The 15546-nt window shown below is 55.2% G+C and overlaps 4 protein-coding genes across 4 annotated transcripts; 2 read left to right on the plus strand and 2 right to left on the minus strand.

The window, feature by feature from the left end:
- Positions 1–1579: 1579 nt before the first annotated feature.
- On the minus strand, positions 1580–2279 carry BJ171DRAFT_512609 (uncharacterized protein). The gene has a single exon (XM_053111675.1). The coding sequence runs from the start codon at positions 2206–2208 to the stop codon at positions 1750–1752; it is 459 nt and encodes a 152-aa protein (XP_052964995.1). The 5' UTR covers positions 2209–2279; the 3' UTR covers positions 1580–1749.
- A 607-nt stretch (positions 2280–2886) lies between these two features.
- Positions 2887–3759, minus strand: BJ171DRAFT_426090 (kinase-like domain-containing protein; the record flags this gene model as incomplete). Its single annotated transcript, XM_053107756.1, has 1 exon — positions 2887–3759. A coding segment is annotated over one exon (873 nt), but the record flags the coding sequence as incomplete, so codon positions are not given.
- Positions 3760–9259: 5500 nt separating this feature from the next.
- Positions 9260–10132, plus strand: BJ171DRAFT_426033 (kinase-like domain-containing protein; the record flags this gene model as incomplete). The annotated part of the gene is made up of 1 exon (XM_053107753.1): positions 9260–10132. A coding segment is annotated over one exon (873 nt), but the record flags the coding sequence as incomplete, so codon positions are not given.
- Positions 10133–10555: 423 nt separating this feature from the next.
- BJ171DRAFT_426031 (uncharacterized protein) lies at positions 10556–11797 on the plus strand (the record flags this gene model as incomplete). The annotated part of the gene is made up of 1 exon (XM_053107752.1): positions 10556–11797. The coding sequence occupies one exon, from the start codon at positions 10556–10558 to the stop codon at positions 11795–11797; it is 1242 nt and encodes a 413-aa protein (XP_052964998.1).
- Between the last annotated feature and the right edge of the window lie 3749 nt (positions 11798–15546).

Raw genomic sequence — 15546 nt, forward strand, 5'->3', positions numbered from 1 at the left:
TGGTCATCTCGGAGCACTTCTGGGTGTCCATGGTGGCCATGGATTCCTTCCATGACCGTATGCCGTTCTTGCGCTTGAGCTGGGTGATGGCCTTTCTCGTGGACCGAAGCTGTCGGCGAAGGTCGTCCAACTCTTCCGTGTCGTACTCGGGGGTCTGGGCGAGCATTCTGCTCAGGCATCGCCGCTCTCGTTCCAAGCGTCGGATTTCGGGCCCCTGTGTGCCCTCGATCCGACCAGGGCTGATGCTGGATGGCCCCTTGGTAGGTTTCTGTTGTTCTGCGCTTTGGCGACCATCGCTGGCAGTGTGCCAGTCGGCAGGGTGCGGTTCATTCTCTGGTGTGCTCTCTCCCTGATGATCCCGCGGATATCGAGATCAAGTAAGCACATGCCACTTTTCATATCGCGGAGCTTGTCGCCATCGAACGACAAACAAACCCCTAAGCACGGCCTCGATGATATTGAGCAGCATTGACTTGCCGTTCTGGGTGTCAACCACAAGGAACGTGATCATTTCCCCGTTGCGTTCGGCAGTCAGTGCCGCATGGTTGTATCGGATCTCGAGCGTCGCCGTGAACATGTCCTCTGCCGTGGCCATGCGCCGTGTGCCATCCAGGAGATTGATGAGAGTGCCATCACTGAACACAACGCTGTCCGTCGATGTGTCCAGGGTGCCCACAAAGGCCTTGTATCCTTGGCGAAGGCGGTCTTGAACGACGAGTGGTGGTTGGCGAGTCCGCTACCGTACTTGGTGATCACGTCACAGGATCTTGCTGATCTGGGCAGCAGCGATTGCTGTATGGGATCGCATCGATTTGGGACTGGTAGAAGTGCTTGGCGGCGTTGAGTGCTTTGGGAAATGCCAGGTTTTCGTCCCGAAGGAGGCGGCCAAGGATGTTTGAGAGTGGTGGCTCCTTCCACATGGGGAACTCGAATAGATAGCCCATGGTGGCATTGGCCATGTCGATGAACTGGTCAAGTCATGGGCACCGGTATTGAGGTGGGCATCGATACGGATGACATCGTTCTTGATCACGCTCGTGTCCTGGAAGATGCGGATCGAGAGGAGTGGTTCTTGTCATTCGTGGTCCAAAGAGTCCTCTCTCAGTCTCCAGGCTGCACTGCAGTGGACTGGTTTCAACCTCGCATGGTCTTACCACATACGCTGGCGTGCCCCGGCGTCCCTGGGTCGGATCGAGGGTGGACCAGAAAGCTGCAGTGTGGCCATTTTCTTTCCTTTGGCGGCTGTAGAGGCGAACCTATGCCCGATTGGATCCAGGCCATTCGTCGCCTTTGCCATCCATTTGTCGGTCCATCGATGCTGATCAGGACACGCTGCCTGGTGTCGGATCGAGGCAGGATGGTCTTGGTGCCGGGGAAGGCTGGTGGCTTGTTGTCTGCTTTCTTCGGTACCATGTGGCGAGGAATGGTCTGGATCGTGCTCGCTAGCTATAGCTGCAGAACGAGTATTGATTGTAGTGGTCGAGTTGTCGTTGTCGAGTCATGGGATGGTTCTGCCGATCGATCAACATCAGCGATTATTATGGGACAGCACTGTTTATGTATTGGATGTATTGAATGTCAAATACAACATCACTCGGTCATTGCCGCTTCATCGGGTCCACATTGCGAATCCACACTTTGGAATCATGGTGGTTGGGATGGGTGTTGGCGGTGCGGTTTGCTTGGCTGCTTGCATGTTCAGTGTTGCGACTTGGTTATTTGGGAGTGGTACTAGGGAGGGATTCGGGATCAGGGCCACAGGCCGAGTTGATTGAGTTCGCTGATGGCCCAATCGCAACCCTGCTCGGCGGATTTGCGATACCAGAAGACGGCGGCGTTGATGTTCAGCGGGACACCTTCACCATTCTTGTAGCAGTCGCCAAGCGAGTTCTGTCCGAATCGATGGCCCAGTTCGGCCGATTTACGATACCACTTGGCTGCCTTGGTGCGATCCTTGGTGATTCCGTATCCCCGGTAGTAGCACCAACCAACCCTCCACTGTCCATATGAGTTGCCTTGGTTGGCCGACTTGCTGAACCACTCGAATGCCTTCTTGTGGTCCTTCGATACTCCCCCGCCAAAGGAGTAGCAAATTCCGATCCACAACTGACTGTCGCTGTGTCCATCGTTGGCGAGTTGCTCAAAGATGCCCGCCGCATTCGTCCTGTTCTCGGTGGTTCCGAATCCAAGGAACACACACACAGCCATGAGATGCCTGCAAAGCCAGTCACGGTCCGATCCGAGCTGGCATAACTCGAAGAACTTGCAGGCAGCGGGTGCGTCGGACGAAATATCGTTCAAATATCCTCCCAGACATTCGTTCTCCCCAAGCTTGAACTCATCCGATTGGTTATCTCGGATGATCTTGATGCCCTTCTGTTTATCCTGCTGGGTACCCCTGCCGAGGTAGTGCATCCATCCGACCATATGCGTGGCGATGGGCTTGAGGACCTTGTCATCTGACTTGGTGCTCACTTCCTGCCAGAACCAGAAGGCGCTGCGGTCGTTCTTGGCCACTCCCTCACCGAGGAACGCGAGCCAGGCCAGCTGGAAGGATGCTTCGAGTTTGCCGCGGTCGGCAGCGGCCTTGTAGAGCTGGGCGGCGAGCTTCCAATCTTGGTGGCGTGCAGGGAGACCCTCCGAGACCAACTTGGCGGCTTCAAGACAAGCATCGGGATCACCTTGCTTGGCGTCGGAGACGATGGAGCCATGGATGTGGACGACATCGTCAATGCCATCAAACTTGAGCTTGGCGGGACGACTGGACTGGGACGGGGATCGGTTGTTCACGCTGAGAGTGGCGAAATGGCTGACAAACCGGTCGACGGAAGGGGACTTGGCGGGAGTGGGAATGGCGAGAGCAGGGACGGCGTCACGGTTGTATGGCTGGAGGACGGCAAGGATCTCGGTGAAGGCAGGGCGGGCGGCGGGATCTTGGGCCCAGCAGCGTTCGATGAGGGCCCAGATATCGTCGGGGATGCCATCGAGACGCTTGGGGCGCTTGCCGTTGCATGAAATGCGTTCGATAGCTCGGCCTAGCATGGCTTGTCCGTTGTTGGTGACCCAGACGGGTTTGGCATCGTTGAGTACTTCATACATTGTGATGGCGAAGGCATAGACGTCGGTCTTCATGGTGGTGCCACTGGGATCATCGTCGTCCAGCATCTCGGGTGCAATATATCCATCGGTACCGCCGGTCGGGCCCATGGATCGGTTGCGATCCAGCGAGGCAGAGGTGTGCTTGGTGCGGGACATGCCAAAGTCGGTGACGACGGCGTTGTTCAAGCCGTCCAGGAGGATGTTCAGGGCTTTGAGATCGCCGTGGATGATGCGCCGGGAATGGAGATATGCCAGAGCCGATGCAGCTTGGAAGAGGAGACGGAGCTTCTCCTCGAGTGGGACATTGTTGTTGGCAACATGGTTGCGCAATGTACCGTTGGGCATGAAGGGCGAGACCATGAAGGGAGGAATCGGATTACCGTCATCGTCCTTGTCGCAAGCGCCGAGCAGGGGGAGGATGTGTGGGTGGCTGAGCTGCTTCCAGATGCTGATTTCATAGTTGTAATCAGCAAGCTCCCGGTTGTTGTAGTTTCCAAGGAGCTGCTTGATGGCGACCTTGGAGCCAAAGTATGTGCCAGTGAAGACCTCGCCAAAACCACCGCGGCCGATGGGGTTGGCTGAGCGGTTGGTGATGTCCCTGGGCGATATGTACCAGGACGGACGCTCGGGAGCGGGGCTGATGATGGCTCTGCTGGCCATGGTGAGCAGGGGAGGCAGCCGGATAGGAGAGAAGAAGGTGGGTGTTGGCGAAATGTGGGGGACGACAAGGGATGAGGGGGAAAACGGGGGACGAGCGAAGAAAAAGTAGGCAGGGCCCGAGCCACGCCACCCGGTATCATTGACGGTGACACAGTTTCAGATGCGCGACACACGAGCGCAGCAGGTGCCTAATCGAGATGGGTTTGGGTGGGCTTGGCAAGGCTTGCCTGGCGGGTAAACGGGTAAACTCGGCGATGGTAGTACAGGTGGATTCTGCTGGTTCTGAGCGAGTCATTGTTACTGTGAGGTCGTGATTTCTTGTATCACCATTGTATCGCCTATATTCCGCGCGACCGAGGAGCAGGGATCTCGCATCCCGATTGGCTCGGGGTGTGCTGCGCAAGGTCACCCTTCTCCCGTTGGTTCGAATCGAATCGAATCCAACCAGATCCGTGGTCACGTGGACGATTCCTGTGATGTCGTAACCCAGCGCAAACATCACGCAGTCGTGTGGGCCATATGGTGCGAGAAGGTGAAGATTTGAAGTAGCGTTTGCAGGCGCTCAGAAGTGGCCAAATTTTAGTTCGCCCATATGAGTAAAAATTGTCACTATGAGTCATATATTCGAACCGGCTCGAGCCATAGGTGTCAATAGCAGTTCTGTGCTCCCCACCCCCGCGCTTCTGTCACCATCCCCGGTCACTTTCAGCATCACAATTCGGTTCGCATTCAGAGTCTGTGTCGTCTGCACCGTCCCTGCTCAGTGCGGCATCGACAGTATGATAGGTTTTCCGGTGGGAGGTGTACCTTTTCCTTACATATTCCTGGATCTCAGTCAATGCAATGCCTCATCTGTAAGCACGCATGTACCTCCATGTTGTCCTTGCATGCCTTCGGACTCGTCTGACATCTTCTACTTTCCGCAGGGCTATTGGAAGTAACCTCACGAGATTTTGGAAACTGTTGAAGCACATATCTTTGGTGTATCGCTTGGCGTCGCACCAAAATCGTTCGATGAAGTTCAGCTCGCAGTGGAACTTGGGGAGAAAGATAACCTTGTGGCCTCGACTGTGAATGGTCTCGTCAATCCATGGCTCTTGTTTCTGGAAGTCTGGCTGGACCTTCATCAGGTGCCTGGCACAACAAGGGGTGCGTGTTGGGCCATCAGAGTTCTCGGTTTCTTCGGAGGTTCTCTTGCACGTCAGTGTCAGACCATCTTCCCAGAGCCCTCGTTCCTCTAGCCCGATGTAAAGTCCTTTGGGCTGCCCTGCCCATTGTCGCTCGAGGGAGTCGTGAAGAGGATCGTTGGTTAGATCATATTGGCTCCGTTTTTGTCAATTCATTTATCGAATCAATCACATTACCTCGTGCATTTCACCGTCCATTTGTTCCGGAAAGCACATCGCCTGAGGAATGTTATCTGGCCCGAAGGATGTAGGCCGAAACTTCTTTCCTGTTCCTGGCCAGAGTGACTCAGCTCTGAGAGCGTCGTCAGCGAAGGCCCGGTGGTTGGATGAGTTGTCGAACTGAAACAGTGCAACACAATTGGGATGCATCCGTTCAAATATAGGGATGGCTTCCTCGAGTTGTTCAGTTAAATTTCGGCATGTCCACCAGTTTTGACGCCCAGGCTTGATGATCTTGGTCGAGCCATTCGTGTCGTCGACCTTCAATAGATCATGACATTCACATAGAAATGCACTGACCATGAGGCTTGATCCCAGGCCTTTTGGTTTCAGTCTGCATTCGCCCTTCCGTTGCCATGAGTAGTTGGTTGATTCATTGGTGTAAAAAGTGCTCTCGTCATATGTGACGAGGACGATGCGAGGCAGGGATTTACATTTCGGGGAAGTTCCTCTTGAAGATCCGTCCCAACGTATCGAGTCATACGTCGTCTATAAATTTTCATCTTCTGGAGGTATACACGGCGATAATCGACAACATCGCTACGCTCGTGGCCATCGACATATACCCCTTTCTTGTCCCTGGTCTTATTGTAGTCAAGGTGCTTCATCCAACGCAAGGCAGTGCGGTATGATATTTTGCCGTGTTTGAGCCGATATCTTCGAAGGTTCCTCTCCGTTTTGAGCTTTTTCAATATTTTTCTATTGACAAACTTGGCGAACTTCACCGGGCTGCGCTGCTTGTTATCACTCAGATATTCCAAGCACATTTCCGCAACTGTTTTATCCGACAACAGGGATGTCTCTCTTGGGTGAAGCAACGTATATGTATCAGGAATATATCCTGTCGTCAAATACTCAGTCGCTGCTTTCCTTATGATCCGACTGAAGTATGGCAACGACTTTCCCATAGCAAGTTGACGGGCGACTTCGACACCGATCTTAGCGACCGTGAGTTCCGTGTTTCTTCGTTTCTCTCGAAGGTAGAGGTATATAGCATGGTGCATAACCGTCTTTCTATAGTTGGGTTTCTTTCCAAGAGATGTGTTTGCACATCGTGCGCATGTCTCACTTCTGAGGTGCCCGATGGCCGAGTCGATTTCCATCGATATCTGTTGTTCAAAGTCGGTGGATTCCGTGTCGTCTGAGGACACCGACTCCTGATCACCATCAATTTCGAATATCACATTGGAAGGGGCCTCGTCGGACGGCTCGTTTCTTTCGTAATTTCTCATGCCAGTGGAGACTCCAGCCGCCTGATGACCGTCATCCAGGTCAATGACTTGAGCATCCCACATCCGGACTGGATAGCAGCCATCCAAGCCCACGATGTAATCGGAGGGGAATTTGGGTGGTGGATGGTCAGCGTCAATATCGAAGACTTGCAAATTGCTGTCCTCGATTGTTCTTTCAAAGGAAGTTTGGGCTGCCGCTTTACATTGGGAACCGAAGTATTCGGGAATCGTTTTGGAGGTGCCGTGCTGCAAAGCCCGGGAACGCGACTCGGCATTGGCTCGTCGCTGACTACTTTCTGAATTTCCAACATAAGGCCGTCGTCGATCTTTGACAGGAGGTTCGGGAAAGGAGGACGGGAAACGGATCGGCCACGCGAGCAACGGATGCTCTGACTGACGAGGAGCCGGGCGTGGCTGAGGTTCAGTGCCGTTGATGAGAACAGAACAATCATGATCGATATCGACTGCGGGAGCCCAGCTCGTAGCTGAAGTATCCATGGTTTCATCGGCATCCAGATCGTAAACTATGATTTTTCTGTCTGGTTGAGCATTCTCTGGTCTCGCCAAGGAGGCGCCAGATGCATCCTTGTCCTGGAGAGGCGGGAGTTCGCGAGCTGGTTGCGTGCTGACGTCGAGGAGAGATTGTGTTAATGTGACTAGATCTCCTCAACTCGGCCCGAAAAGCTGCATTTCGGAGGGCAGTTTCTCTAGCCTTCTGAAATCGCTTTTTATTCCTGGATGTTCGTCCCATGATGAGGATGCGTTGGTGATGGGCGATCGACGAGAGACACCGGCTATATAGGAGGCGAGGAGGTCTGAGTTGGAGGGAGGTGAGCAAGGAGGGACGCGCGTTAACGCGCTTGGATTGTGTGACCGAAAGCGTGTATTGTGCGCGGCACCGGCCAGTTTTTGAGTCATCATTATTAAAATGACCTCATTTTGAACGCCAATATCTCACCAGGATGATGTGTTATGAGGGAATGCTTCGTGCCGAACGAGAGCATGATCGATTCTGAGTCGTTTAACAAGGTCATCGCCGTTCGAAAGAAAATGCGGCTGCGCATATTATTCCAGGACCAATAGGCGTCGGAAATACAAGATTCACCTGCACGCACCATACGAGCAGCTGATGGCCGATACCGCCGCGCAAATCGAGACCCTCCATGCAGAGCAGCAAACCCGCGACGAAGCCAGTGCCAACGAACTGCAAAAGTTGAATGAAGCGCACTCGGGCTGTGCGCTGACCCACAAGGCCATTCAGGACAAGCTGCACACCCTCACCCAAACGCACATTGCCACGCGGCAGCAGGCCGCAGAACTGCGCGACTCCCTCACTACGTGCCAAATGATGATCGGGACATTGGAGATTGAGAACGATTCCTTGGAAGCGCAGATCAAGAAAAATGCCCAGGCCATGGAAGAGTTGGCGGAGCAGCACAAAGCGAGTCAGTCGGAGACAGAAACCAAGCAGCAGGAGCTTGACGCAGAAAACACCAGGCTTGCACAAGAGCTATCGGAGCTGAACCAAAGGTTGGGTGATGCGCAGAGCGAGCTCTAGGACAGCCAAACCCGGGCGAAAGAGTACGAGGGCGAGATCGCACGATTCAAGGAGCAAATCGCGAGTCTCCAGGACAATGTGGAGAGTGCCGGCGCTGCGTCAGAGGAAGCCGCAGCTGCTACAGCTGAGAAGATGGCAGAGGTGGATGAACTGGTAGGAAAGCTTAACGAATGTACTCAGCAAGCAACGAGGTACACCACACAGATCGAGACACTCGAGGAGCAGTCAAAGGCGTGCCAAGAGCAACTCGACGGCAAAAGCCAGGAGAAGGAGAGACTCCAGAACGACATGGACACGGCGGTGCAAGAACATGAAGCGAAACATGCAGTTCTCTTGGATGAGCAGAGTGCACTGAAAGCAAGGGTGAAGGAGTTGGAGGAAGAGCTTCAGAACCAGCAAGCGACGTTGGAAGCGAAAGTGAGAGGGTTGGAGGCAGAGCTACTCGACCGCGACAACAAGATCAAGCAACTGGTGGAGGAACTGGGGGGGTGCAGAGCAGCGGCAAAAGCCATCGACAACGGACTCTGAAACAATGACAGATGAGCCGGTGGTCTTGGCAGATGCATCCACCGCCACCAGCATGGGGGCACCGGCCGGCAGCCCTATGGCAACGGCAGAACGGGTGGCGGAACTGGAGGGTCTCAACAGAGAACTCGCGGTGCTGAATGGCCAGTGGAAAGAGGCAGGTCGTGGGTTCATCGAGCGACTTGGTGTCATTCGCGACTGGATGGGTGGGCCAGAGAAGGGAAAGCAGCAAGCGCAGGAACCATTGGTGTGAAGCATCGCAGTGCCGCAGTGCGAAACGACGACGGTGCTATGTTTGGCCTTGATTGCAATGAGTGGGTGGGTGTGTGTATACAGGTCACAGAAAAAAACATAGTCATGACTCAAAACGAGGTGTCCCATTTCATTTTGGAAACGCTGTATGTCCATTCGAAGAGGTCGCCTCGACAACATTCCTGTCGCCCTGCACAGGATGATCATGTTGCGCGCTGTCATGATGGAAGTTGGTGGCTGCTTCTTTGGGCTGTCCCAATCATTTGTGTGTGCCTTGTGTTTGAGTTGGACCGCCACCCACGTGGTGTGGCTTGGACCTGCTGCGCATTCTACCACGTGATCATGCGCAGCACAAACAACACGTTCCTGTGCGCGCATGTTTCAGAGTCGCGCTGCCAAATGGGGCAGAGCTTTCTGTCGTTGGCGCAGGAGTCACTCTGACAAAGGCTTCGCCTCCAGAACCAAAACGAAAATGCCCGCTTTCCGCCGCTCCTCCTTGCAGCTCTCGCTCCTCCATCTCCTTCAACATGAGCAGCAAACCCCTTATCCGCGAGCGCCAAGACAGACCGCCATGGTACATCTCTCCCAGCGACATCACCGACCGTTCAGCCAACCCCATCGGCCGTGGTGGGTTTGGTGAGGTGTTCACTGGCAACTACTTTGGCACCCAAGTCGCCATCAAGCAACTTCTCGGCGCTCCAAACGACCGCGAGCTCGCCAGCTACCACCATGAGATTGGGGTTTGGCAGAATCTCAGCCACCCCCATGTTCTCCCCCTCCTCGGAGCCTGCGACAGGGGCGACGCCGGCGAAAAGATCACTCCTTTCATGGTCTCTCCGTTCATGCCAAACGGCACGCTTCGTGACTATGTGGCCAATAGCAACATTTCCCTCGAGGAGAAACTCAGTCTTCTGTACCAGGTTGCGTCGGCCCTGGCCTATCTGCACGCCAGAAGAATCATCCACGGCGACCTCAAGGCAGCGAACGTCCTCTTGGACAGATCCTTCCAGGCTGTCGTCACCGACTTTGGCTTATCCAGAACCAAGCACACCTCAGCCTCGATGAACCCCAATCGAACCAACGGTCCCTCTGGAGGTACCGAGGGGTATATGGCTCCCGAGATGCTCGACGACGAAAATCCATCTGGCACCACGATGAAGACTGATGTCTATGCTTTCGCCATCACCATGTACGAGGTCCTGAATAACGCCGATCCGGTTTGGGTTTCCGCCGATGGTCAAGCATTGAGAAGCCGAGTGATCGAGCGGATGGTTTGCAATGGCCGTCGACCTGCCCGATTCGACGGCATCCCCGATCAGATCTGGTCGCTCATCGAAGCTTGCTGGCATCAAGATCCCGCCATGCGTCCCACCTTCAGCAGTATCATCGTCTCTCTTGATGCATACAAGAACGCCCCTCTTGCTTCTCCGCTTCGCGATAATTCTCAACCCAGTTCGCAGCAGAGCAACTTGGGCTCGTTGCAGTCGTCGGATAGCAAAGGCTTGACCGAGAAACTCGGCACCGACTATGGCATCCCCCGGGCAGCGATCATAAGGATACGGGGAGGTGAGATTGAAGCGATTCTATCAACTGCCTGCAAGATCTCCGATGACAAGCCAGCCATCGATCCAGCCTGGACAACTGCCGCCGAGCTGTATCAGGCAGCTGCCGATAAGGGGAGTGTCGAGGCTGCCTTCGAGCTCGGCTGGCTGCACTTTGCTGGCATCGGCATCACCAAGAGTGACACTGAGGCCTTCGCCTACTGGCAGCTGGTCCACAACCAGTCGTCTGACGCAATCATGAAGCCCATCGCAACATTCATGATGGGCTGGTGTTCTTACCTCGGCCGCGGAACACAGCAAGACGAACCCAGGGCCAACCAACTCCTTCGCGAGAGTAGGACTGCCGAATTTCCATTTGGCGAGAGCGCAATCCATGGAGAGGAAACGCAATGTTCCTCCTCGACTGCCACCAGATTCTTCCAACTGTGCCAGCTTGGATCGAGTCACGACTGGTTCTGCAAGCACCTGGTTGCGCGCTGCTTGATTGGCGGGTTCGGAACCACCAAGAACCAACAGCTCGCCGTGCGGTTGCTGCAAGTACTTGCGGACCAAGGCTACGCCATCAGCCATTACGTGCTTGCGGATTGCTACCTGGGGGGTCTTGGCGTTCCCCTGGATTATGGGAAATGCCTCCAGCTATACCGCCGAGGTGCAGCTCAAGGCCACTTGTGGTCGATTCTGAATGTTGGGTTCCGTTACGCCAAAGGTCAAGGTGTCCCGAATGACATGACTCAGGCCGCTGAGTGGTATCGCAAAGCTGCCGAGAGGGGAATGGCGACTGCGCAGAACTGCCTCGGCAACTGCTACTACGACGGCCAAGGCGTCACCCAGGACTATGCCAAGGCTGTCGAGTGGTTCACAAAGGCCGCCAATCAGGGGAATGCAACTGCTCAGAACAGCCTCGGCACCTGCTACTACGACGGCAAGGGTGTCACCCAGGACTATGCCAAGGCTGTCGAGTGGTTCACCAAGTCCGCCAATCAGGGGAATGCAGATGCTCAGAACAACCTCGGCAACTGCTACTACAACGGCAAGGGTGTCACCCAGGACTATGCCAAGGCTGTCGAGTGGTTCACAAAGGCCGCCAATCAGGGGAATGCAACTGCTCAGAACAGCCTCGGCACCTGCTACTACGACGGCAAGGGTGTCACCCAGGACTATGCCAAGGCTGTCGAGTGGTACACCAAGGCCGCCAATCAGGGGAATGCAGATGCTCAGAACAACCTCGGCAACTGCTACTACAACGGCAAGGGTGTCACCCAGGACTATGCCAAGGCTGTCGAGTGGTTCACAAAGGCCGCCAATCAGGGGAATGCATGGGGTCAGAACAACCTCGGTAACTGTTACCAGTACGGTAATGGTGTCACCCAGGACTATGCCAAGGCTGTCGAGTGGTTCACCAAGGCCGCCAATCAGGGGAATGCAACTGCTCAGAACAACCTCGGCGATTGCTACTACAGCGGCAAGGGTGTCCCCAAGAACACCTCCACTGCTAGACTGTGATGACCAGCATCACAACGGACCAATGAGATTGTCCGCATGCTCTCGCCCTCCGCACCAATCATGAGTCCCCACGTGTTTGTTTGCCCCCATGCATGAGCACGCGCCGTTGCCACCCGCGTCTACTGGTTTCCTGCCTCCCCCACCGCTCGGCACATGTCCCCGGGCTGTGCCAAGCCTCTCTCGCTTGCACACCAGCCACTCTCGCACCCCCTTCTCGCTTCTCTGTGATGCTCCACCCTTCTCGCCCACTTTTGCCCCTCGACCTTCTCCCGGTCTATAAATAGCCCTGCATGTCTGAGCCTATGTTGAACACCAGTTCGAACAAAACTTGTTCTTTGGTGTTCGGGGCTAAAAGCTAATAAAGCTCATACCAAGCACTTGGTCTTCGTCCTTGCGCTTGTTCACTCCTTACACTTTGTTCGAACTCTCTTCTACTGATACCACCTGCTTGGTATCTTCCGCTCCTAGCCCCGCCCCTTTCCTAGTCCTGTCCGAACCTCAAGCACACTTGTGTCTGAGCCCTCTTCGCTCTCCTGTTCTTGAACCTCCTCGCTTTTTTTTTTTTTTTTTTTCCCAGTCCCAGTCCCAGTCCCGCCATGGATCCTGCCCTCGTGGACCGCCTCCGTGCCTTGGAGGCCGAGCTCGCCGAGCTCCGGACAGCTCGCGATGCTCCTGCCGCTGGGTACAGCGTGCAGATGCCGGACCGTTACGACGGTAACCGGCAAGGGTTCCGGGCATTCGTAAATCAGTGCAAACTGTATATACGAATGCAGCCCCACCGGTTCCCTGCTGACCCGATTAAGGTCGGATTCGTCATTAGTCTGCTCACTGGACCGGCTCTCCAGTGGGCGACTCCGATGCTTGAGATGGGTGATCCCCGACTCAACTCTTTTGGCGATTTCCTAGAACGCTTTTCCAAAGTGTTTGACGACCCTGATCGGGCCAGGACTGCCGAGTCAGTGATCACCACACTGTCTCAGGGCAACCGCCCGTGCGCAGTCTATGCATCCGAGTTCCTTCGTATTGCCGCCGATACGACTTGGAACGACGGTGCAAAGATCTCGTTCTTCCGACTTGGCTTGTCGGATGATGTCAGAGACGAACTTTCGCGAGTTCGCCCTCTGCCACGAGATCTGGAGGAGTACATCGAGCTTTGTAACGAGCTCGATGCACGAATCCGCGAGCGCCGTCAAGAGCGCCGAAGCACGCCTGCCCGCTACCGGTCTTCCCAGTTCGCCTTTGGTTCCGCCTCCGCTGCCGTTCCCGCCATCGCTCCCGCGCCCGTCCTCGCTCCGCCGCACCCCTCCTACATTGTTTCCGAGCCCATGCAAGTGGACTCTGCCGTCTCTGGACCCCTGACCGCCGAGGAGAAACAACGCCGCCGCCGCTTTGGACTCTGCCTGTACTGTGGCAAGAAGGGCCACTTGGTACGAAACTGCCCCGTCAAGTTTGGATCTACCAGAGCTACCGGACCGCCCCCTGGACCTCCCGGCCCGAGGATCATCCGCACCATCGTTTACGAAGATGGAGAAGTGCAAGACTTCAGTTCGGGAAACGACCAGGCCCGGTTCTAAGTGAAGGCCTTGAACCGGAGCCGTGCCCACCGCCTTCCGAAAGTGAAGACATTGGTAAGGTGCCTTTGGTAAGTACTGGGGAAGCAGTGATGTGCGGACAGCTTCGCCTTGCCTCTGGACCGGCGGACACTCTCAGCTCTGGCATAGTACCCGTGGCACCTCTGGTGTCACTGGGAACTGCACCTCATCCACAGGTGCAAATACCTGAGCTGTCCTGCCAACCCTCGGCAAAGTTAACTGTCTGTGCTAGCCGCAACCCTGGTGCCGAAGCTGGTACCGAACCAAAGTCTTGTGTTTCGTCTGTTCGTCGTTGCTCGTTGGTTGTTCCCGTCGCTGTTCGTCTTCCTTCTGGTGATTCTCTGTCGTGCGAAGGACTTGTCGATTCTGGTGCCTCTGGCAACTTTATCGACGAGGACTTTGTTGCTCGACACTCTGTCCCCACCTGCTCCAAGGCTTCGCCCTTGGCAGTGGAAGGCGTGGATGGTAAGCCGCTGTCGTCTGGCCCCATCCTCCGCGAGACTGCTCCACTCGAGGTGATTCTCGGGGACGTCTCGCAACGCCTTCGGTTCGATGTGATCAGGTCTCCACATCAACCACTTATCCTTGGCTTTCCTTGGTTGCGCACCGCCGAGCCCAAGATTGTCTGGTCTCGCGGTCTTCTTTGTCTCCCTCCTTCTGTTGATTCCGACCCCTCTCCATGCACTACTTCTCTTTCGTCTTGCTCCACTTCCTCCAATGTCACTCCCCTTCTTGATGATTCCACTCCTTTGATTGATCTAAGCTCCTCTCCTACGCTCCCACCTTCGTCTTCCCCTTCTTGTCTTGTTCCTCCCGAACCCCTTCGCTCTTCCCAAACCCCTTCTTCTGTTGTCAGTTCTCTTTCCCTCCTTGATGTACCTCCTCCTGTTGTTTGTTCTTCGGACATTGTTCAGAATAAAGTAACCGTCGAACATTATTCTGACCTTGTCCACGCCCCTCCTCTCAGCTCGGACGCTCCTCTCCGCGTCTGCAGCATTGATTACCGCTCGATGCGCGAGTCTTTGGATGCATGCAGGCATGGAACGCAACCCCTGACCATCTTTCAGGTCCATGTCCTGCCCACTGACGAGCCGAGCACTGCGACTGTCGAAGTGCCTGCGGAGTACAAGGACTTCCTGTCTGTTTTCTCTAAACAGGAAGCTGACTCCTTGCCTCCGCATCGCCCTTATGACTGCCCCATTGACTTGGAGCCGGGCAAGTCGCCAAAGTTCGGGCCTCTGTACTCACTGTCCGAGCCCGAACTTCACGCTCTGCGTGACTATCTCGACGAGAATCTTGCCAAGGGATTCGTTCGTCCTTCGTCGTCCCCAGCAGGCTCACCAATCCTCTTCGTCAAGAAGAAGGACGGCTCACTTCGTCTTTGCGTTGACTACCGCGCACTGAACGGTATCACGGTAAAGAACCGTTACCCTTTACCGCTGATCGGCGAGCTGCTGGACCGACTTCGAGGCGCGAAGGTGTTCACTAAGCTGGACCTTCGTGGAGCCTACAATCTGCTGCGCATCCGCTCCGGGGACGAGTGGAAGACAGCTTTCCGTACTCGATATGGGCACTTCGAGTACTTGGTGATGCCCTTTGGGCTCACCAACGCGCCAGCGACGTTCCAGCACTTCATCAACGACGTCCTGCGCACCGAGTTGGACCAGTTCGCAATTGCGTATCTTGACGATATCTTGATCTACAGTGCTGATCCGTCGCAGCATGTAGAGCACGTCAAGCAGGTCCTCTCGAAGCTCCGAGCTGCAAAGCTGTATTGCAAGCTGGAGAAGTGCGAGTTCTCCAAAACCTCGGTCTCGTTCCTTGGTTTCATGGTCTCGCCCGAGGGCATCGGTATGGAGCGATCCAAGCTCTCTGCGATCTTGGATTGGCCCATACCGCGCAACATCTCGGATCTTCGATCCTTTGTCGGGTTTGCGAACTTCTATCGACGCTTCATCGATGGATACGCAAAGATCGCGGGGCCCATGACTCGGCTCTTCCGGAAGACGCATGGCTTCCAGTGGTCCCGCGAAGCCGATAAAGCATTCAGATCCTTGAAGGATGCCTTCGTTTCGGAGCCCGTTCTGGTGCATCCGGACCCATCCAAGCCGTTCGTCGTAGAGTCAGATGCGTCGGACTTTGCGCTTGGATGCGTGC

The sequence above is a fragment of the Polychytrium aggregatum genome, assembly GCF_025602895.1.
Source record: "Polychytrium aggregatum strain JEL109 chromosome Unknown BJ171scaffold_28, whole genome shotgun sequence".
Classification (NCBI taxonomy): domain Eukaryota; kingdom Fungi; phylum Chytridiomycota; class Chytridiomycetes; order Polychytriales; genus Polychytrium; species Polychytrium aggregatum.